Consider the following 23016-nt stretch of genomic DNA (forward strand, 5'->3'; position numbering starts at 1 on the left):
TACATCTACTCTTAATGCTGAAACACAAGTTTTCAACACAAGTCTTAAATGCATTCTTATCCTCTAGCTCAGTGGTCCCCAATCTTTTTGGCACCAGGGACCGGTTTTGTGGAAGACAATTTTTCCACGGACTGGGGGTGGGGGGATGGTTTCAGGATGATTCAAGCGCGTTACATTTATTGTGCACTTTATTTCTATTGTTAGTACACTGTAATATATAATGAAATAATTATACAACTCACCATAATGCAGAATCAGTGGGAGCCCTGAGCTTGATTTCACTTGCCACTCATTGATAGGGTTTTGATACGAGTCTGCAAGCAACTGATTTATTATTATGGTCTCTGGGCAGTCAAACCTCTCTGCTAATGATAATCTGTATTTGCAGCCGCTCCCCAGCGATATCATCACCGCCTCAGTTCCACCTCAGATCATCGCGCGTTAAGGAGCGCGCAACCTAGATCCCTCGCATGCGCAGTTCACAGTAGGGTTCGCGCTCCTATGAGAATCTAACGCTGTCGCTGATTTGATAGGGTGGAGCTCAGGCGGTAACGCGAGCGATGGGGAGCGGCTGTAAATAGAGATGAAGCTTGGCTCCCTCGCCTGACGCTTACCTCCTGCTGTGCGGCCCGGTTCCTAGTAGGTACTGGTCCGTGGCCCAGGGACTGGGGACCCCTGCTCTAGTTATAACTTCATTGAAGGCAAACTATCAGTATGTTAAAAAGCCTTATTTAAATACATATACTCTGTGACCTGGTAGCTCAATCTCTAATGATAACAAGCACAGAGATAAGTATATCAGCATCATCATAGCAAATACCTGGAAATAATCTAAATATCTAATTGGGGCATGGGAGAGTGTTGTTTGGTAAATTACAAATAACGGCCACCCACAGGATGGAATTCTATACAGACTTAAGAAATGATGCTCTAGTTCAGTGCAGTTTAATACAGTAGTCACTGGTTTTGACATGTGACCACTCTGAATTGAGCTGTGTTGTAAGAGCTAAAAATATACCAGCTATCAAATATTCAGTTAAAAAAAAAAAGGTACAAATATCTCAATGATATTAATATATCAAAATGATAGTATTTTGGACATTCTGGGTTAAATACATAACTAGTATTAATTTCATTGTTTCATTTTGCTTTTTAAAATGCAGCTACTAGAATATTTAAAATTGCCTAAGTGGCTGCCTATCTCTCTCTGTTGGACAGCATTGCTCTAGAAGACATGAGGAAATGCTCCTAGAACAGTAAGGCCAAAAGCTGGTGGTGGCAACACAGTATGTAAGGAAAGACTCCAGTGTTACAGTGGAGAAAAGTAGCTGTGAGGTGAAAGAAGTATATAAAGACATATACCATGATTTTAATTCTTTGTGCCTCTGTCTTTCTCAAAATTTTCTAAAACAAATACAGTTGACCCTTGAGCAACTCAGGGACTAAGGGCATTAACCTTCTGTGCAGTCGAAAATCCGAGAATAACAGAGTTGGTCCTCCATATTCCTGGCTTCTCCCTATCCTCAGTGCTGCATCTGTGGATTCAACCAACCACAGATTGTGTGGAACTGTAGTATTTGCTAATGAAAAAAATTCCACATATAAGTGGACCCATGCAGTTCAAACCTGTGTTGTTCAACTGTATATATTTTTGAAATGGGAAAAATAAACTCAGTAGGGGGCACTGCTGAGTTAGACCAAGTCTGTGCAACTCTAAACTCCAAGTTCTCCACCTCAACATTATATAAGAGCTAATTTCTATTTTTAATGGTGGAGCTCATGACACTCTCTATAAACTAAAGAATTCCCCCTTTAAGACATGTTAGGGCTCAAAAATTTGGAATTAAATCTATACCATCTACAAATCTCTTTCTTTCTGCAAAATAAGCGTGCACCACCCCCCATTATAAAAGCAGTAAGTTTTCATATAAAAACAAGGTGCGACTTCCCTGGTGGCACAATGGTTAAGAATTTGCCTGCCAATGCAGGGGACACGGGTTTGATCCCTGGTCCGGGAAGATCCCGCGTGCCGCGGACCAACTAAGCCCGTGGGCCACAACCACTGAGCCTGCGCTCTAGAGCCTGCGAGCCACAACTACTGAAGCCCACGTGCTGCAACTACTGAAGCCTGTGCACCTAGAGCCCGTGCTCTGCAACAAGAGAACCCACCTCAATGAGAAGCCCGCCCACCGCAAAGAAGAGTAGCCCCCGCTCGCTGCAGCTAGAGAAAGCCCACGTGCAGCAACGAAGACCCAACACAGCCAAAAATAAAAATAAATAAAATAAAATAAAAACAAGGTAAGCATTTTGTCAAAACCAATGGCCACAAGTATCAGCCAAGAGACAACGGAAGGCTGTCTGGTAATATATAGGCAGATGGTCAAGCAACAAATATAAATAATGGGAAATTATTAGGAAATAATTTGGGACTAAAAACTGGGACCTACTGGAGCACGTCAAATCACTATAATTCTATCTTGATGATAAAGCAAGTCACGTGATCTATGATTCAACATAGCTTCAGATAAGAAACCACCTGGAATCTGTGAATTACTCCCTGTTGTGTTTAGGGAGCAACTTCAAAGACTGTTCCTCCTTGACAGTCTTACAAATGCTCACACTGTTCTCATCTAAGCGCCATCTCATATTTCACGGTGTAGATTCTATTCATGAAAGGGTGCTGGACTTTATGAAATGCCTTTTCTATGTTTACTAGGATGACTGTGTGGCTTCTGTCCTTTATTCTATTCATGTTGTATTACATTGACTTGACTTGCACGTTGAACCAACCTTGCATTCCTGGGATAAATCCCACTCAGTCATGGTGCATAAATCCTCATGTGCTGCTAGATTCAGTTTGTTAGTATTTTGTTGAGGATTTTGCATCTATATTTATAAGGATATTGGACTGGAGTTTTCTCGTGATGTCTTTGTTCGTCTTTGGTATCAGGATAATACTGGTCTCACATAATGATTTGAAGAGTGTTCCCTCTTCTTCTCTCTTTTTGAAAAGTTTATGAAGCACCAGTATTAATTCTTTAAACATTTGACAGGATTCACCAATGATGCCATCTGATCCATGGCATGTTTTTAAAAGAACAGTGTCCCTTCCTTTTACCAGAACTAGAAGGTGTAAGAGCATTAAGTGATTACCTGGCCATAGTCAATCTCCAGAGGGTAGAACTTTTTGGGATATTTTGTGAAGTTTTTGGAGTGCCAGGCATTCCCGGTTTTCTCTTCATATAATTTCGTAAACTGCTCAATGGCATCCTCCTTGGATGGCATCTGCTCCAGTTTGTTACTACCAATTACCGTGCCCACGCGGCCCCAGGACCTGAATATCCAATACCTGTGGGAGGAGAGGAGGAACATCAGATACAAATTCATGGGTCAGCCTGTTGTATTTCAGAATGAGTTTCCCTTCCCTGCCATTCCCCTTGAGGGAGAAACAACTGCAAACACCCCAAAATGATGGTGACTGACAAAGAGGAACAAAAGGAACTGGTATTACAATGAAGGACCTTTATTTTACTCTTATTAAACTGAGCGTTGTAAGTTTAAAGTAATTAAAAAATGCCCTTCCAAATCATATTGGCAAATGGGCTATAAAAAGTACCAAAGAGCAGGTTAACCTTGGATCTGGCAGCCTAAATTGAGGAGTAAATCCTGAGGCCTACGGACCTTCACGTAAGAACATCCAATTCTCTTCCCCAAAGAAACACGGCAAGTAACACTTGGAAGTCATGCGCTCAAGGTGATGCAACCATCAACGACATGTATTAAAAATAATGAAGAACCTTTGGCTCAGATCAGAGGCTGAGATGTGATGAAATGGGAGGGGGTGGGCCACTGGCCTGCAGGGTCAGCCACCTACAGACCCAGCTAGCATCTTCAGTTTCTATCTCAATCTAGGGCCAAGTCTTGGGTACCCTGCGGGCTGTGCTGCCTAGCTTTGGGCGAGGTCATTTTTCTTAGTGGAAATCATGCATAAGTTAAATTTTACATCACAATAAACACAGATATATCGGAAACCCTGAAAGATTCGGATGCATTTTAAAAATAAAACCAGAGATTTCAAAGAAGACTTGGGGCTTCCTGCTGTTTTTTTGGGCTACTGCCCAGAGAAATACAAATTCATTCTCTGCTGGGTTATTTCCCTCTGGAAATGTTTGGAAGACACCACGCTGACCTATCCTGAAAAAAACCTTCTGACTCTAACAGCCCACATTGTCCTTTCCCTCTAAAAACCAATAAATCTAGGCCACCAGAATAACGCCCATGTCCAAAATCACCATTAGAATTTGCTTGCTGGAGGTGGACAATTCTGTTCTCATTTGCCTGGTGTTTAACACACTCTGGCACTCAGCACATTTCCACAAAAACCCTATCCCTTCTCCTGCACTCCAATACACATCTAGCTTTTGGAAGGTATGTTTTACAAGCAAGATACCCTACTTTGACCTTCAAATCTCCAACAAGAGTAGGTAGTAAACTAAACGACACAGGATTTTATTTCTTCAGAAATTTTAAGTAGCCACACAGATACTGTGTGCTCTTTTAAGGGTCACTTCTGACATTCACATTTTCAATGCAAGGTTTGGTGAGAAGCTGAAGGGATGTGAAGAGCCTGAGCCTGCCACTGCCTACAACCTGCGGCTGGCCAAGATGCACCGGGCGCTGACTGTATCCCCCGGGGGCTGCCACTCTCACAGGGGTTTGCCTTTTAACGAGGAAAGCTTTTTCGATCTCCTAGAGTTCCAATGTGTAAATTGTTTTCATTTGCTAAAAAGGAAAGGTCAGTTTAATATATGAAAGGGCTTTCCCCCCCGCCCTTAGAACTTAACACACCTTCCCCACTTACGTACAGCTCCTGTTCTGTGCTGGCTGCAATGAGGGCCCATCGACTTGGCAGAGAACCGCCCCTACTAGAAAAGTGTGCGTGGCCAAGCCAGCCCAGCCCCTCAGCACCCCAGAACTGGCTCTTACCTGCCTCCACTATGTTCAAAATAAAACATACAAACAGATGCAAACCGTAGCGCCTTTAGTAACTGGGGAGCCCGAGGTAACGCTGATGAGTGAGGACAGAAAGGCTGTCCGGGGCGAGGGCCTCTTCCCTCCCTCACTGCAGGCCTCATGACGCCCCCACGCCCTTCATGAGGCGGCTGCCTCCCCAGGAGCACTGAGAGCCTCTCAGCACAGCTCTGCTGGCCACTCCCGCCCCCGGCGCACCTGCTCTCTCTGTCGTCCTCCAGGAGCTGCAGCTTGTAATAGGAGTTGGTTCCCTTAACGATGTCCACCAGGCCGAGGGTGGCGCTGAAGACCTTCCCGCCTTTCTCCAGGACGTGTGCGCTGTGTTCCAGACCTGTCACGGACAGAGCTCCTGTGACGATTCCCACAGGGAGAAGGGGGTCTGCAGGTTCCCCACAAGACGTGTGCGCTCTCAGGACCGGGGAGCCTTGAGGCTGGGGGGCGAGGCGCGGCCCTGTCCCACGCGGTTTCCCTCACCCAACGGGGTGCCCACAGCTCACTCTGCTCACTCCCGCTTCCTTACCAGAATCAGGGTCGACAGCTGCTCCTCCTTTAAGAGTCAATTTCATTCTCTTTTCAGATTTGTTGGTACCTTGGAAGGGGATAGGGAAATGCAAACATTAAATTAAAAATAAATAAAAAGTAAGGGGAAGGTGGCAGGCAGGGCGAGTGGGTCACCTTCACCTGTGTCAGATGCCAACATGGCATCTGTACGCTGCCTCGCACCACCCTGCGCCCAGGGAAAACGAATGAGAAAACTGGTGTGGGCAGCGTTCAACAGACCATTCGGGCGCCAACGGAGAGGCTGTGCGCAGGCGGACCTGGCCAGCCTGGCAGAGGCCACGGCCCCCGGCGGGATGGGGCCACGGCAGGGCGGGGCAGCTCGGGGCCTCACCTTCCTCCTTGACGGGGCCCTTGCTCTTCTTGGAGAGCACAGCCCCCGACTTCCCTTTTGGGGCCACGGCTTCAACAGGCTCCGCCTTCACCTCGGCCCCCCAGGGGGACAAGAGGTGGGTTGAGAGCAACTCCTGAAGGCTCTTGGTCGAGGCGGAGATGTCCTGGAGGAAATCCTCAGACACGACGCGGACGTTAGCTTCTTTTACTTCCTCCATCTTTTTATTCATCTTGTCTACCTCCTCTGTTCAAATCGGAGGGAAAGAACTTTGAAATCTCAAATCACTACACAGTTATTACTTGCTGGGTACTTCCCAACCCTCGTCACCCACAGCTCTCCTCTCCTTCAAGATCTAGTGCTTGGGGCCTTGGTTCATTTCGACAATCGTCTCTCACCAGCAACATCCCCCTTTTTCTAAGGTGTGATGAGTGAGAGCTGCTTTCTCCAAACCCTTCTACAGAACGAGATGTTAACAGGTATTACACAGAGAAACGAAGTCAGATTCACATGGGAAGAGCGGTGCACTGTTTTCTGGCCTTGGAGACTTACAGTGGTCGTCGGCATATTAAGCCTGCAAAGAAACCTGTTCACCTTTGTTTAACTCTGCATTTTCCAAACCTGCTTAAGCTGCGAACTTTTTGTCTGGAGGCAAACCTACCAACATCTTGTGAACAAGGTGAGAAGAGTAGGCTACAGTCTTTACTTGGGAGTTTTAGATACGTGAATATAGACCACAACACGGAGCAGCAATGCCAAGTACAAGTGCCCACATCCCTTTACAGAGAACCTGAACAATGCCAGCGATGATAAGAGACACATTTTTGGGGTCCCTCTGTGTGTCAGACACTGCGCTCGGCACTTCACCTCATTTAATTCTCAACACAACCACAAAAGACAGGGATCCCTCTGGTTCACAGGCAGATTGAACTCACTTTTGGTACTGATGCACAGGGAGGCCTTGTTGGCGGTCCCCGTCAACTTCCCCCCGAGTTTCTCGATGGTGGCCTTCACTTCGTCCTTGTTCTGGGACAGTTTCCCAAGAGTCAGGATCTTCATGTTGGATAACGGCTTGTCTGGGATGGGAGAAAAGGATCACTAGGCAGGGCTGCTGCCCGGGGTGGAGGCTGGGAGCAGGAGACCAGGCGGCAGCTCCCAGGGAAAAGCCAGACCGGCTGCAAGGCCCCCAAATGGCCTCAGCACCCTCTTTGATCAGGGAGAAAGGGATCTCCTTGAGGAGAAGTCTACGTAAACAGAAGAAAAGAGTTAAGAGTAGCAGGAAAGCAGAGGACAGGACAGCAACCTGTACCCAGTCCTCAGCACTGAAAGGACCGGCCAGGGAGAAGCCCTGCACTGACACTTCTCCACAGCAGGCCTCGAGCAGAGGCGGCCGGGGGCGCCCTGGGTCTGCTCCACAGACAGACGAGGAAGGACCAGGAGGCTGGCCAGAGGGTGGGACGCCGGGGTCGTGTGAACTCCCAATTCCTTCTGTCATTCTGTTCCCACCCCATGCCTAAAAGCAAACTACAGTTCTCACAGGATGCTTATTAATCAACCCCATTAAAAAAACTAGCCTTGGGGACTTCCCTGGCAGTCCAGGGGTTAGGGCTCCGCGCTTCCACTGCAGGGGGCACGGGTTCGATCCCTGGTTGGGGAGCTAAGACCCTGCATGCCGCACAGCGTGGCCAAAAAAAATTAAAATAAAATAAAATAAAATAAAATAAAAAAGTAGCCTTGTCCACGGCAGTCACTGAAAGCTTTGGTCAGCTTGACCACACTGAGCTGAGAGAACTGATTCAGGCACCAAGAACCCTGGCATTTTAGGTATTTAGCACTGACCACAGCCAGAAAGACCTGGGTCAGGGGTGTGCCTTCTGTTTGTTGCAAACGGGAACACACAGAGCTGGTTACACATTTCCACAAGAGATGCTGTGGGGAGGAGTCCTTTTTAAGCTGTCCCTGTGAGGGAGAACAACTAGGGATACCCGTAGGGTTTAACTGAAAGTTGGCCGAGGTCTCCGCAGGGAACGGAATCACTTAGCTGTGAACTGCAAGTGAGGGGAAAGCAGAAGGGACCCTCAGGGCAGGGCCCGGACGTCGACCCCGCCTGGCCCACCACACTTGCTCTTGGACCCAGGCCGCAAGCAGCAGGGTGGACTCGGGATGACCGCCCACACGTCCCCTCCCCAGAGGATGGAGGGAGGTCACTGCTGGGCTCACGTTCACGGAAGAATCCTCATCCTCCGGCCAGCACACGGTGGCCGTAACCATTAGACTACGCCACATGTCCCTGAGTAAACAAAGACAGCAGTATCTTCTGCCACACAAACACAGACTCATCTCACGGTCTTTGCTGGTGTGGAGTATTTCTCGCTGACACTGATCACAACACGTACGGCAGGTCTCTGCAGGCGACAGAGACCCAGCACCACATCAGGCTCCGGATGACCGGTGAGAGCGGTGCTGCGCGGAAGCACGAACGCTGCTCTGCTGCGTAGCGCAGTCAGGCAGGAGGGTCTGAACGCCCCTCGCAGGTAACTGTCTCCCTGGCCTTTCTCAGAAGCCCCCTCCCCAACCTACCTCCTCCTGCTGGGGGTGGGATGGGGAGAACAAGGGCAGAGCTTCCCCCCAGGATCAGCCAGCAAAGAACCCAGACACCCTCTCCACCCTAAGCTCAGGGCCCCAGTCCCCGCCCCCCGCCCGAGGCTGGCCCGGAGCTGCACCTGGGGGAGTGGAGTTCACAGTGGCGGGCGCTGAGGCTGCAGAGGGCAGGGGTGCTGCCGCCAGCGGGGCGCTGGTCTCTGGGGGGAATATACGGTCCTGCTTTCTGATCTTCAATTTCTTGAGGTAAGAGATTTCTCGGAATTCCTAAGGAGTGTAAGTTTTAGTTAAGAAACCAGTTCTCCCTTGAAATAACCACCCGATAGAGAAAAGAACTTAAGAATGTTTTTCTTCTTACGATAAAGAATAACACAAAATAGGAAAATTTGAGGCTTTTGGTATGAAACACAGTATTACTGCTGATATGGTGCTTATTTGCGGTACTTCTACATTTATAATACAGCTGGTATTGTGATGTTTGAAGAGAAAAAATATTTTCCTTAAAAAAACAAAAACAAAACAAACAAAAAAACCCAGTTGATAATCTGGTCAGGGAACCACTGCTGGAACCTGATTACAACCCCCAGGCCTCATTCTGGAGTTGTTCCCCTCAAGAATGAAGAGGCCTCTTCCTGGGGTCGTATGTCCATTCCATGACCAAAAGCCCCCCCAGACTCCTCAGAGCCTGGGAGAGAGATTATGACCCGAAAGGAAATCAGGGCAATTCCCTTCCCTTCCTAGAAGAAAGGACCGTGAATGCAGGGAGCCCATCAACAGTCAGTGTTCAATATTAACTCTGCCGCCAGCACGGTCCACCTGCATTCCAGGCGATTCACAATGGGCTGTGCTCTAAGTGGTCACTCAATAAACATCACATACACCAGGCTCAGGGACCAGGTCCCTACCCTCCTAAGCCTTCTTCCCATCAAGAAACAGCCCCTCCCTGCTAGATCCATGGTCAACGACTGCCTGCTGGATAAAACGTATGCTGGGCATCTAACACAGTGCCACACATCACAGTGAGTTTAGAAGAAGTTTCTGCCTTTGAGAAAGAAGCTCAGCCTTGACCGACAGTCAGATATACGAAGGCAACTTCTACATAGGAGCTAGCTTCTAAACCAGAGGCGTGCTGAAGCGATGCAATACTGGGAATGCTGGGAGGGCTCCTCGGAGGCAGTGACCTGCCAAGTCAGGGGCAGGGAGAGGGAGGGAGGGAGGGAGGGAGGGAGGGAGGGAGGGAGGGGGGGAGAGAGGGGGAGAGAGAGAGAGAGAGAGAGAGAGAGAGAGAGAGAGAGAGAGAGAGTGAGTGTGTGTGTGTGTGTGTGTGTGTGTGTGTGTGTGTATGTGTAGGGGTGGTGTGAGTGGTATGTGAGGAGAAAAAAGGTGGCAGAAAGAGGGGTTGCAGAAGGTAGCTGGAGCCAGATCATGGAGGGCTTTGGGGGAGGGGAGTTCAAGCTAAGGAGATGACCGTGATTCTGTGATCCAAGCCCCTGGGGGCAGCACAGTACCTACCCATGGTCTGTAAATCCATGAATTTGCATGGGCAGCAAGCACTGTCCACCTGACAAAATGTCTTGCACCTGTAGGTACCGTTTTAAAATAACCCTTTAAAAATACACATAGATGCAGTGCAACTGACATATAAAATACTAAATAGTTCATATCACGATCTTACTTTTTCCTAACCTAAGATATTAAAAGGGATACAAATACCACAAACGGGCCTCTAACTATGGCATTCTCAGAAAAACTGGGAAAATATTTCTAGAAGAAATGGGGAATCACTCTAAGGTTTTAAGGGTGGGGAAAGGACAAGGTCAGACTTGTTGTAGAGCAACCGAGCAAGCAGAAGTATAGAGATACGTATACAGTAATTATGGTAGTGAACAGAGAAGGCAAGGAAAGAATGAGTGGAAGGGGCAAGCGGGAAAGTGGAGTTCAGCTCTGGATGCTGAGGTGGTAGTGCCACCAGGACCCACAAGCAACAATTATGGAGCGCTTACTATGTGCCACTGGTCCAAATGCTCAACCACCCGGGGAGAAGGCACGGGCGATGAGGGAACTTGACGGACATCAAATCCCAAGCCCAGGGAGTCCACGACAGCCCCCAGGTGGTGGGGCGCCAGCTCGCACCGAGTCTGAGGGCACGGGGGAGTCCTTCCAGCAGCAAGCCCCCCAAGACACTGCTGGCTCCCCCAACAGCGCGGCTCCTAACAAGGTCCCCCAACTGAGGTTTTTTACATTCTGAGAATTCAAGAGAGAGAGAGAGATCAACAGGAGACGTGAACTCTGGACCCAACTCCCCATCTAGCTCCAAGGCAAGGAACTGTCTTGCTCTGAGAAACACTCTCCCATCATAAAGGCAGGAATTACCATTTGTTCACCACCATGTCCCTTGTGCCCAGAACAGTGCCTGGCAGGGGGTAGGCACTTGATAAACAGAAATAAAAGTAATTCACAGTCTTTGCAAGCAAGATTTTACACCAGTTGGACAAACCTGTGCTCCAGTTGGAAGTGCTTTGGTACTACATCTGTGTAGTTTGTAAATGTACAGAATCAAGGACATAATTCTATAATCTGATTATGACGATGGCCTCGATGTAAAGGTCTGAGAAACTCTGCTCTGCAGTCGTGGTGACCTGGCGTGTGGACAAGCCCAGAAGACGGGACCAGGTTTTTCTGCAAATATATCCCAGGATCCACACCCCCACTTACCTTTGGGGTCACCCAGTCCTTCCGGTTGGGCGTCTGTGTCTTGACCATACACTTGGTCCAGGCAGTGACATCCCCGGTACAGTAATAGGCATCGCTCTTGAAGACCAGCTGGCCTGAGCATTCCTCGCAGGGAAGGAGGGCACCGAACACCATGCCGTCGGCCACTCGGTCCAAGATCTGAAGCCAGTGAAGAAGAGAAGCAAGTCAAGGAGGAAAGGAGCAGCTACAGGAGAGGACATTTACCAATGTGGGATGAAGAATCTGCATGGACTCCACTCGCTAAAAAAGAAGGGAGGGACTGCCCTGAGGTTCCTAACATTCCCTGGAGAAGGTGGTTTACAGTTGGAGCTTGCATTTTTGTGCTTTATGAGACCTTAGTTCCATGCCTGAGGGGTTCCTGCAGCTCCCCTTTCCCTCGGTGACTTAGAAATAAAGGGAGAACCCAGAACATCCACTGTTTCTGCGCCAGAGGGAAGGCAGGGCAGGGCCTGCAGGGGGAGACAGCCCTCGCAGCCCTCAGGGAGTCTGTGAGACGAAGGCAGCAGAGAGGGCTCCTCGGGCCAAAGTTTGTGGCATGAACACACGAGGCAGATGTGCAGCCCACCTCGGTCCTTGAGCGCCTGCCCCTTCCTGCCCCCGCAAACGGCGACCTCGATGGCGATGACCATGCAACATGACTATGGAATTTCACTCCCAATTAATACCAGCAGGTGTTCACCCGGAGGGCCTCCCACACTCCACCGGGACAGTCACCACGCACGGCCTGGCCGCTCGGCTCCCGGTGCCCGTAACACAAAGGCAGCTCACCGCCGACTCCCCGGAGGGCACTTGTTGCTTGTTGAAGATGAGCAGCTCTTTCAGGTCATTCGTCGAACACGCTTTCTTTAGCTCGTCCTTGATGTTCCAGATCAGGTTGTTCTGGGCCTGTGCACGAGAGCCAGCAGCTGAGAGACCAGCCCTTCTCAAAGGAAGAAACCCAACTGGAGGAATACTCCACCCTGGCTCGCTTCTGCCTCTAGTCACAGCCCTGCGCTCAGCTGAGCTGCCCCGGGGCTGCCGCATCCCCAGGACTGTGCTCCCAGCTCGCGGCCGCGGTGTCGACCTGGGGCGCGGGTGCTCAGGGAGGGCCGAGGCAGGTGGGGAGGCCACGGCCCAGGCGCCGGGGTCCCCGGAACCAGCCCCCCAGAGACAAATCCCAGGACACACAGGAACGCGCCCGAAGCACCAGGTTCATCTGCCCCAGCACCTGGCCCCCAAGGGAGGAAGGGGCGGCTCCTCGACAACCTGAAAGCGAGCAGCAGGGGCAATCCCCAAACACCTCCCACCTCCTCAATCCTCAGAATCGCGGAGGAACAGACTTAAGCTCCTCTGAAGACGGAACTTTAAACCTCAGTGGTAATATTCATGCAGCGCCTACTCTGCGTGGGACACTTTTCACGCCATCGCACGCACTCTCACGACCACCTTGGCCAGCAAGGCAGTAGCCTCCCGACGTCAGAGGCAGGGCAGGGAAGAGCTTCCTCCTGTCTGAGGGTGGTGGGCGAGTTACTCACGACTCAGTCTCAGACCCCACCACCTCTGCAAAACATGAAAATGCCGGCCCTCTCTGCACCGAGCGAGGAGGAGTTTAACTCGCTTGACAACAACTGTCATCACACACACGCGCCCTTTCCCAGCCTCTGTAAGGGCCTCTCAATAACATCCTTGCCTGCAGCGCCACGTGCTGGGCCACTGGTGACGGAGATGAGGGAGCACAAGGCAAAAGTCTAAGGGTATAAGGTTAGATCAGAGAAGCAGAACTATCTCATCTGCGTGACCAAGGATGGGAGGCCAGCACAAATGGGTGTGCCAGGGTGGGGGCCATGGGCAGCGTTCCCAGCTTCTGACCTTCTTTTTACCTCTGACAACTCTGGAGACAGGGAAGATGGGCACGAAGGGCAAATGCAAAAGAGCACCCCAGCTCCACTGCAGCTGGGGTTGGCACCAAACTGACACATTTTTAATTGAAGGACAACCACACCGAATCTGTGATTCTTATCAAGCAGCTGGAACCACACCAGAACATGCTTCTAATGTTTTACACCACCGGCAAAAACGGAATACTCATGTAAGAGCGCAGCAGAGGGCTCATGGAAATCACATTCCCAAGAAGAGACTGACTGCTCTCCCCTAGTTTCCCGAACACTTACCTTTCTCTGGTTAACAATTTTTACTTCGTTTCGACACACACGTAACCAACACAGTGACAAATTTCTCTGGTCTATGACCGCTGATCTAACAGGCAGTTTGCTCCTCTTAATACATGCCTTTTATTATTATTTTTTTTAACAAGAGATTTTCATTAAAAAACATGGAACTTCATCTCTTCCAGCCATTGTCTGTGCCAAGAACCTGTGGCATCCTTGAATTCAATACGCAGTTTCCAACGTGCTACAGGCCCGGGAGGCACAGTGACGCACAGTGTGGCTGAAGCATGACGTGCCCACCCCAGCGTGAGGCCGCCGAGCGGGAAGCGACAGCTCAGCTCCTGCCGAGCCCGCCTACTGCTGCTCTGGCGCCTAGAGCCCACTGTGGGTGCTTTCGCATAAGAACTGTTGCTTTGGGAGGAGGGAAGAAAACCTGGGGGAAAAGCCAGGCTATTTAACAACAGCTATCAAGTTGGGAATTTTTAAGGCTCTCATTAAAGCAGGACACACGCACCTCCTTGAACTTTCTTCCCAGAATGAGGAAGAGAGTTGAGACTGAATGGCGAGAGGAGACGCCCAGCTCGGGACTCACCTTGAGGGCCTTTTCAAGCTTACTCTCCTTGTCTTTTTCTTTTCTAGATTTCTTCTTGGCCACTTCCTCCATTCCATCCACCTCGTCGCCTTTTCTCTTTCTGAAAGACAGGAAGGATGTAAGGGAAAGAACCAGAGCCATTAAAGCCCTGAAAGCCAACAGCTCTGGCGACACAGCATCCTAAGGCCATTCTCCTGCGGCTCAGCCAGGCGCTGCCCACTGAGGAGCTGGCCCTCTGCTCAGGCAGTGTCTGTGGCTGACGTCATCCATTTCAGGAAGCACAGCTGCCAGGAGGGGCCAGCGGTCCCTCCAGGGCCTTGGAACAACCCGGCGCAGCACAGATGAGATGGTCTGGAAGGTTCTGGCAGGGACTGTGCCAGAGGTAAGACCACAGCTGAGGGCAGGGACTGCAGAAAGACAAAGCACCAGTGCCAGGCGCTGAGCCTTTCAATCTAAGACACAGGGCTGCTCCTGAGGCCAAGAGGCTGTTCTCAGACCGGGGAGGCTGTGCTGCCACTTAAAGCCCAACAAGAAGCGGTGGTCTAGGCGCTGCCAACCAGTCTGCCTCAGCCGGGTCAGCAAACGCTGCCGACCAAGTTCAGCAGCATCACTCCTGACCTAAGAGAGGGCACTGAGGGTCATCAGTAGGCCCTAGAAACAGGGCAGGTCAGCCACGGTGGTTAATACTCACTTTCAGCCATCACACAGGCCTGAGATCAAACCCTTGCATTTTTCCTCATCCGTAAAAACAGGGAAAAGAATACCATCTACTCTGTAGGATCGTGGTGATGGTTAAATGAAATATCCTCTGTAAAAGGCTTACCATAGTGCCCGGCACACCAAAAGTGCTCAACCAATTCTGGTTGTTACAGCATAAATGTGAGCTTGTTCACTCCTACACCTACACCCCATGTCAAAGCACCCTGAGGCTTTTTAAATCTGTGGGTCCGACTTTCCAGTTTTCTTTCACATTCCAGAGCCACGTGTGCGGTGCAATAAACTTGTGCGTTTTGAACTGAAATACTGCGCGACGGCCGCTTGATGATGGGGAGGTGGGGTCACCCCGACCCTACACTGTCCAAGGAGCACAGTGTACACCACAGCCCTGCCACGCCCCCCCTCAGTGGGCTCGTCACCAAGCAACTAGACTGCGGCCGAGGGACCAGCAGAGGGAACACAGGAAGGAAGTGTCCACAGGATCAACATAGACCTAAAGGTTAGCACCGTATGAAACCCACACCATTCTGAACTCTCAACCAGATAACTTATCGACTGCCCACCACCCCCCTATTTAAAAATAGTCAAGATTCTCCCAGCGCCGTTCTCAAGAGAGACCCAGACACACAGGGACACATCCACACACGAGGACATGAGGGGGATGTGAAAGTGGGTCATGCAGGGGTCAGAGGAAAGGTGGTGGTGGACTCCCGCTTAGGGGAACGCTCAGACGGAGCAGGGGGAAGTGGGACGTGCTCTCTGCCTGTCCATGGAGGTCAGATGCGGGACAGGGAACAGACCACCAGGAGCGGCAGGAACCCGCACTGCAGGCCCCCCAGTCCTTCCCTGCTCTGTCCCCCGCCGCCTCAGCTGGGGAAGGGGCGGAGCTCCGCTGCCCCCCCAGCTTTCTGACGGGCAGCAAGGCGAACACAGGAGCGATATGGACTCTGGGCCTGTGTGAAGCCTCCACCCTGCCAGCTCCTGCACCCACCCTTCACTCTTGATGCCCGGGAGCTGCTTCTTCAGGGCTTCTTTGTCCTCTGCGGTGAGGAGGCTGAAGCCCTTGAGCTGGCTCGCGCTGTACTCAGGCCGGAAGCCCAGCTCCTCCCTGTTCTGAACAAAGCAGTTCGGGTGGTACCAGCGGTCGATCATGCCTAGCTGGGGCTTCTCAGGGTCCAGCATCTTCTTGGACAGGCGCACCTGGCCCTGTAGGAGAATCCACATGTGTTACCGAAGACAGACAAGGAAGGATGGTCAAACATCGGGGGGCCAGGGGTGACCAGGTCCACACCGAAGGCAATGGGAGGGGTGCTGGGAGGTTTTGGCTCTTTTATGCCACCAAGGATTGTGTTACCCTCAAGCCTCAGCACCCCATTTAAGAAGGGGTTAAGTCCAACCAGCTACCCACCTACCTAGCTGCCTGTGCAAGTGAGGAAGTAACAGCATTACCCTGAGGACGTTCTGCTGACCTGGTGCAGACCTAAGAACAACGCCTGGGTTGCTATATTGCAGGCTCAGAAGGAGCCAGTGCAGGCCCCAATTCTAGCAGGGACTTTCTGCAATCCCCCCACCCAGACTCTTCAGTCTCTTTACACATATGAAGACCCCCTAAAATGCAGTAATAAACTATCTATAAGCTAGAATCTAGTCCTGCCATCCTCCCCAGGTTTACAATTCCCAGGCCTGACATTCCGAGTGAGTTTCACGCCTGTGAGCCCAGACTGGAAACCTCGGAACAAGGAGCACTGACACTACTCCACTTCAGGCCAAGCAACACTCAGCAGCACGCAGCCTCAGGCGTTCCCTTTGGAACCTTAACTTTTGCCTCAAATTCTTGTGGTTGACGGTAGCTGGAAAAGATCTAGCAATTTCACGTTTTTCCTTTCTAAACACCCACTGACTCACCTCAATTTCCTGTATGATACCAAGGAGGTAGAAACCTTTAATCGATGCCTTGAATTAATCAACCAGCATGTTTACCTAAGATCAAAGCATCTTGGGTAATGAGGCTAAAGGGCACAGGCCAACCCCTCCACCTGTGTCCCTGCTACTCAGATAGCCGTCATTCTGCCAGACCAGCTGTCATTCTTCAGGGATCAGAGTTGGTAGGGAAGGGTGGTTAATGAAGTTCCTGATTAAGGGGAAGAAACCTGGAGGCTCATACCAGGGAACAAACACACTCCTTAAACTTAATCCTACCATAAAACACAGCTTTCCCCCAGCCACTACAGAGCCCAGGAGAGAGCCCTTGTGTAAATGTTTTTCAAACTCTCCCAGGTCTCCTAAAAGCAGGTGCAGAGACGTACATGGACTGGACCATGAATAATCAGGGCCAGACCTGCCTGGAAGAAAAGTCACTGTCATCTCCTGTCTCTACTAAGATCTTCACTTTATTTTTTAACCACTAGTGTTGAGCCAGCACCTAAAGCCCCTATTTTTTCTTTTCTTTTGAGATATCCAATGACATCCAACACAAGAAATCCAGAAAGTCAGACAGGTGAAGTCCAAAGCTCTCACCTTTTCAATCTTCTCCATGCAGCCCTTGCACGTGCTTCTGTTGGACTTGGCGTACTCTGCCGCAAAGTCACCCAGTGTCTTCTCCGTCTTGCTGCCAACTCCACCTTGGCCTTTGCCTGAAGCATGAAACACAGCCACGCTCATTTCAGCAGCCTCCACGCAGCTCCAAGGAGCCCCTGTCCTCCTCCTCTACCTCTTGGGATTCCTCTACCAGGACACCTTGTGTTCTGGGTGACCACAGCTGGTCCATCTCATCTACACTTGTTTCAACCACTGTGGTTGGTTAACAGAGCTTCTTTTCTGGCAATAAAATAAAAAAATTTCTCAGACAGCCTCCTGGAAACAGCACAATGTTAGCTGGTGGTGGTCTCACTGTCCCCCTCTCTCTATTTCCTCTGTAGCCCCCTTCTTCACTTTGGAAAGAACTTAAGTGCTTACTATGAAAACCTTGTACCATACTAAATTCCAACACTGCCTTCTAATTTCCATTACACTTTCATTATCAAAGTTGAGTGTTGAGTTAAAGGGACTATCTTGATATAGGAACAGATAAAAGTATATGTAAGAATTAAATATGTGGAGCTACAAGGATATATTGTACAACACGGGGAATATAACCAATATTTTATAAATATAAATGTAATATATTACATGAGTCACTCTATTGTACACCTGTAATTTATATACTATTGTACATCAACTATACTTCAATAAAAAAAACAAAAACAAGAGAGCTGACAAAAAACAACAAAAAACCAAAAAAACCTCCATAATCAAGAGAAAAAAAAAATTAAATATGTGGTAAGGTGGCATTCCTAATTAGCGGGGAAAGATTGAATCATTCAATAAAGAATCTTGGGGAAAAATGGCCAACCATTTGGGACAAAAACTAGATTCTTTTCTTATATAAAAATAAACTCCAAGACTGAATGTTTCTCTCCTAAGATCAGGAATAAAGCAAGGCTGTCTTCTCTTACCACAGACAACACCGTACTAGAGGCTCTAATACGTGCAGTAGGCAAGAAAAAGAAACAAAACGCGTAAGTGTAGAAAAGAACAAGTAAAGCCATCTCTATTTGTAGATGACATGATTGTAACTGGGATTAGTCTTAAGAATCTACAAAAAAGCTACTAGCACTATTAAGTGAATTTAGCAAATTTGCAGAGCACAAGGTCAATATAAAACATTTCTATATATTAGCAATAAACATACTGGAAAAAGAAATTTTTAACCACACTAAAGAAAAGCACACTACTATTTAAACAGCATTAAAATACACAGAATACTTAGATAAATTTAATAAGACAATAAGACATACAAGATCTCTCTCTACACTGAATCTACAAGATTTTGCTGAAATTAAAGAAGAACTGAGTATCACGTTTATGGACCGAAAGACTCTATTTACTAAGATGTCAATAATCCCCAATTTGATCTACAGATTTGATGCAATGCCAATCAAAATCCTAGCAAGCTTTTCTGAGGGAGAAATTGACAAGTTTACCACAAAATTTGTAAGGCGACGACAAAGGACCTAGAAAGGTCAAAATACCATTGAAAAAAAACAAATTTAGGGGGCTTCCCTGGTGGCACAGTGGTTGAGAATCTGCCTGCCAATGCAGGGGACACGAGTTCGAGCCCTGGTCTGGGAAGATTCCACATGCCGTGGAGCAACTTGGCCCGTGAGCCACAATTACTGAGCCTGTGTGTCTGGAGCCTGTGCTCCGCAACAAGAGAGGCCGCGATAGTGAGAGGCCCGCGCACCTCGATGAAGAGTGGTCCCTGCTTGCCACAACTAGAGAAAGCCCTCGCACAGAAACGAAGACCCAACACAGCCATAAATAAAATAAATAAATAAAATTAAAGAAACAAAAAACAAAAAACAAATTTAGAGGAATTACACTATAAGACTTCATGACTTACTCTAAGGTTACAATCATTAAGACAGTGGAGTAGTATAAGTCAATGGAACCAAATAGAGACCAGATACAGACCTATCATCAACTGATTTTGATAAGGAAGCCAAAGTCTTTTCAATAAATGGTGCTGGAACAAAATAACAGCCACGTGGGAAAAAAAACAAAAAACGTGTGCCTCACACCTAACACAAAAGTTAATTTAAGATAAATAAAATTAAATAATTTAAGATAAGCTAAAACTACAAAACTCCCAGTAGTTCTGGAGTATATCCTTCAATGACCTTAAAGAGTAGGCAAAGATTTCTTAGGAGACAGAAAGTACTACCCAAAAAAGGAGAACAAAACCCACAAAAAAACAACAAATTGGACTTCATCAAAACGAAAAACTATTGCTCTTCAGAAAATGTCAGTAGGGCTTCCCTGGTGGCGCAGTGGTTAAGAATCCGCCTGCCAATGCAGGGGACACGGGTTTGAGCCCTGGTCTGGGAAGATCCCACATGCCGTGGAGCAACTAAGCCCATGCGCCACAACTACTGAGCCTGCGCTCTAGAGCCCGAGAGCCTCAACTACTGAGCCTGCGAGCCACAACTACTGAAGACCACGCGCCTAGAGCCCCTGCTCCGCAACAAGAGAAGCCACTGCAATGAGAAGCCTGCGCACCGCAATGAAGAGTAGCCCCCACTGGCTGCAACTAGAGAAAGCCCGCGCGCAGCAACGAAGACCCAATGCAGCCAAAAATAAATAAATTAAAAAAAAAAAGTCAGTAAATAAATGAAAAGACAAACCTCTGACTGGGAGAAGGTATTTGCATTATTTATATCTAATAGAGGACACGCACCTAGAATATTCTAAGAACTCTTACAACTCAATAATAAAGACATGCAAATTAAAACCATGATATCACTACATACTTATTGGAATGGCTAATATCAAAAAGAGTGACCATACCAAGTGCTGATGAGGATGTGGAGGAACTCTCAAACAGTGCTGGTGGCAACGTAAAATGGTACAACCGCTTTGGAAAACTGTTTGGCACTTTCTTTAAAAGGCTGAACGTACATCTAACGTATGATCTACCACTCCATTCCTAGGTATATACCCAAGAGAAATGAGAGCACATGTACGTACAGAGCTTGTACACAAGTGTTCATAGCAGCTGTATTTGTAATGGCCCTAATCTGTCAACAACTTAAAAGTTACCAACAGGAGAATGGATAAACCAAGTGTGATATACTAAAAGACTACTCCTCAGTAATAAAAAAAGAACTGATGAGACAACCTGGATAAGTCTCACAGACATTATGCTGAGCGAAAGCAGCTTACAAGAGAAAAAGATATTATTCCTTTTTCCCTGAAACTCTAAATCACACAAAATTAATCCAAAGGGATAGAAATCAGAACAGTGGTTACCTTGCTGAGGGGGAGGATGACTCGGAAGGGCATAAGGGACCTTGCTGGGGGTGGCGGGTACAGAAATTTGATGGGGTGAATATTAGATGTGTGTATGCATTTGTCAAAACTCACTGAACTGTACACGTAAAGTCTGTGCATATAACTGTATGTACATTATTTTTAAAATTCCGGATGAAAGATTTCAAAATACCAAAAACAGATACTTTATTCAAAATACCAAAAACAGATACTTTAAGTGAGAAAACAGATATGACAACAAGAACATTTAGTCAAAGATGAAGCTTCAATACGATGAAACAGAAAATAAACCTATCTAAAAGAAAAATGTCAAACCAGGAAAAATATCTGCAAAACATGAGACCAAGAATTAGTATCTTTTGTACTTCACTAAGGAAAAGAAAAATACCCTAAGAGAAAAATGAGGAAAAGACACACACAACTATTAAAGTAACACAAATGACTGATCAACACGTGACAAAATGTTCCATGTCACTAGGAGCAAAATAAAAAGGAATGAGAATACTTAGGGATGGTGTGGAAGTGGAGAAATGGGTACATCTCATATTGTTGGTACAAGTGGAACTGATACAACCTTTCTGAAAGGCAAGTTGGCACACACACAGAAGGCCTTCAAATACTTCATCTCTTTCAGCAGTATTTCCCCCTCTTGGAATTAAAGAAAAAAATGGACAGGTGCCCAGGATATACCAGAAATCTGCGGCAGCTCTATGTGTAATAGAGCCAAATGGTTTAAAGTCTAGTTTCAAAAGCAAGAGAGTCTGGACTTGAATCTCAGCTTGAGCATTTACCACCAGCGTAACCTTGGGCCACTTACCTAACCTCTAGGTGTCTCAGCTCCTCAACTGGAAAAACTGGTAAAGGGCTGGGGCAAGGATTCAATGAAATTAATATATGTCAAATACTTGAATGATGCACAAAATTTAGCAAGACCTCAAGAAATGAATACTACGTACCTTTAACAATAATGATGGAAATCTGTAACTTTTAACATGAAGAGTAAATATTAAGTTGTAAAATGCAATAGGTAGGTACAGGGAAATACAAATCAAGATCGCAGTGAAATACCACTTCAAATCATTAGGAAGAGTATTACTAAAAAAAAAAAAAATCCTGAAAAACCAACCCCCCGCCCCCACCTGCCAAAATCCAGGAAATAAAAGTGTTGATACGGATGTGGAGAAATCAGAACCCCATGTATTACTGGTGGGGATGTATAATCCCGCAGCTGCTGTGGCAAATAGTACTGCAGTTTACACAAAAAATTGAATATAGAATAACCATACGATCCAGCAATTCCACTTCTGGGTATATACACAGGAGGACAGAAGGCAGGGTCTGGAACAGATATTTGTATACCAATGTGCGCCTATCACCAAAAGGCAGAAACAACACACGTGTCCATCAACGAATGAATGGATAAACAAAATCTGGTATGGCCATGTAACAGAATATTATTCAGCCTTAAAAAGGAAGGAAATTCTGACACACACCACATGAATGAACCCTGAAGACATTATGTGGAGTGAAATAAGTCAGACACAAACGGACAAATATAGTATAAGCCAAACACAAAAGGACAAATACTGTATGATTCCACCCATATGAGGTACTTAGTAATTAGAAGTAGTCAAATTCACAGAGAAATAAGAGTGGTTGTCAGAGACTGGGGGGAGGTAAATGAGGAATTACTGTTTAATGGGTATGGAGTATTAGTTTGGGAAGATTGCAAAGTTTTGGAGATGAATGGTGGTGATGACTGCATAACAACGTGAATGCACTTAATACCACTGAAACGTACACTTAAAAATGGTTAAGATGGTAAATATTGTGTTATGTATACTTTATCACAAGAAAAGGTGACTGAACATTAAAAAAAGTTAATACTTAAGGTAGAATCCCACTTCTGCAGGAATGAAAACACACAAACACACACGCATCAATATTTGAATAGAAAATAATTTTCTAATAAGACACCTGCAACATTAATGATAGTTCTTTCTGAATTACAGGATCTGGGACGATTTAACTTTTTGTTCTCATCAACAGCCTGGAGTCACAACAACAGGTTAAACTGGGTCAGTTCACAGCAAGGCAGAGAAATGAGAATGCAGTCTCAGGAGATCTCCTTCAAATGGGGACAAAAAAAAAAAAAAACTGTTTAAAATTTAAAGGCATCTCAGCAAGTTTGCGGATGCTGACAAACTGACCAAGGCCTATATGGAGAGGCAGAGGACCCAGAATAGCCAATACAATATTGAAGAGGAACAAAGTCAGGGGACTGACACTGCCTGACTGCAAGACTTGCTATAAAGCTATATAATCAAGACAGTGTGGTACTGGTGAAATACACAAATTGATAAATATGCCAGAATACAGCCCAGGAGTACACCCACACAGATACAATCAACTGATGT

At 47.5% G+C, this 23016-nt stretch overlaps 1 protein-coding gene across 1 annotated transcript in view; it reads right to left on the bottom strand.

Moving 5' to 3' along the window:
* Positions 1-23016, bottom strand: part of PARP1 (poly(ADP-ribose) polymerase 1) — a 42096-nt gene that overhangs the window by 12196 nt on the left and 6884 nt on the right. Inside the window, exons 3-13 of the mRNA XM_082391197.1 lie at positions 17249-17364; positions 15723-15937; positions 14015-14114; positions 12044-12160; positions 11237-11413; positions 8644-8788; positions 6856-6996; positions 5924-6166; positions 5552-5620; positions 5230-5362; positions 3154-3349 (exon numbers count right to left, since the gene is read on the bottom strand). Coding sequence (XP_082247323.1) covers positions 3154-3349; positions 5230-5362; positions 5552-5620; positions 5924-6166; positions 6856-6996; positions 8644-8788; positions 11237-11413; positions 12044-12160; positions 14015-14114; positions 15723-15937; positions 17249-17364 — 1652 coding nt within the window. The remainder of the gene's footprint in view (positions 1-3153; positions 3350-5229; positions 5363-5551; positions 5621-5923; positions 6167-6855; positions 6997-8643; positions 8789-11236; positions 11414-12043; positions 12161-14014; positions 14115-15722; positions 15938-17248; positions 17365-23016) is intronic.

This window comes from Balaenoptera borealis (assembly GCF_965194805.1).
Source record: "Balaenoptera borealis genome assembly, chromosome: 1".
Classification (NCBI taxonomy): domain Eukaryota; kingdom Metazoa; phylum Chordata; class Mammalia; order Artiodactyla; family Balaenopteridae; genus Balaenoptera; species Balaenoptera borealis.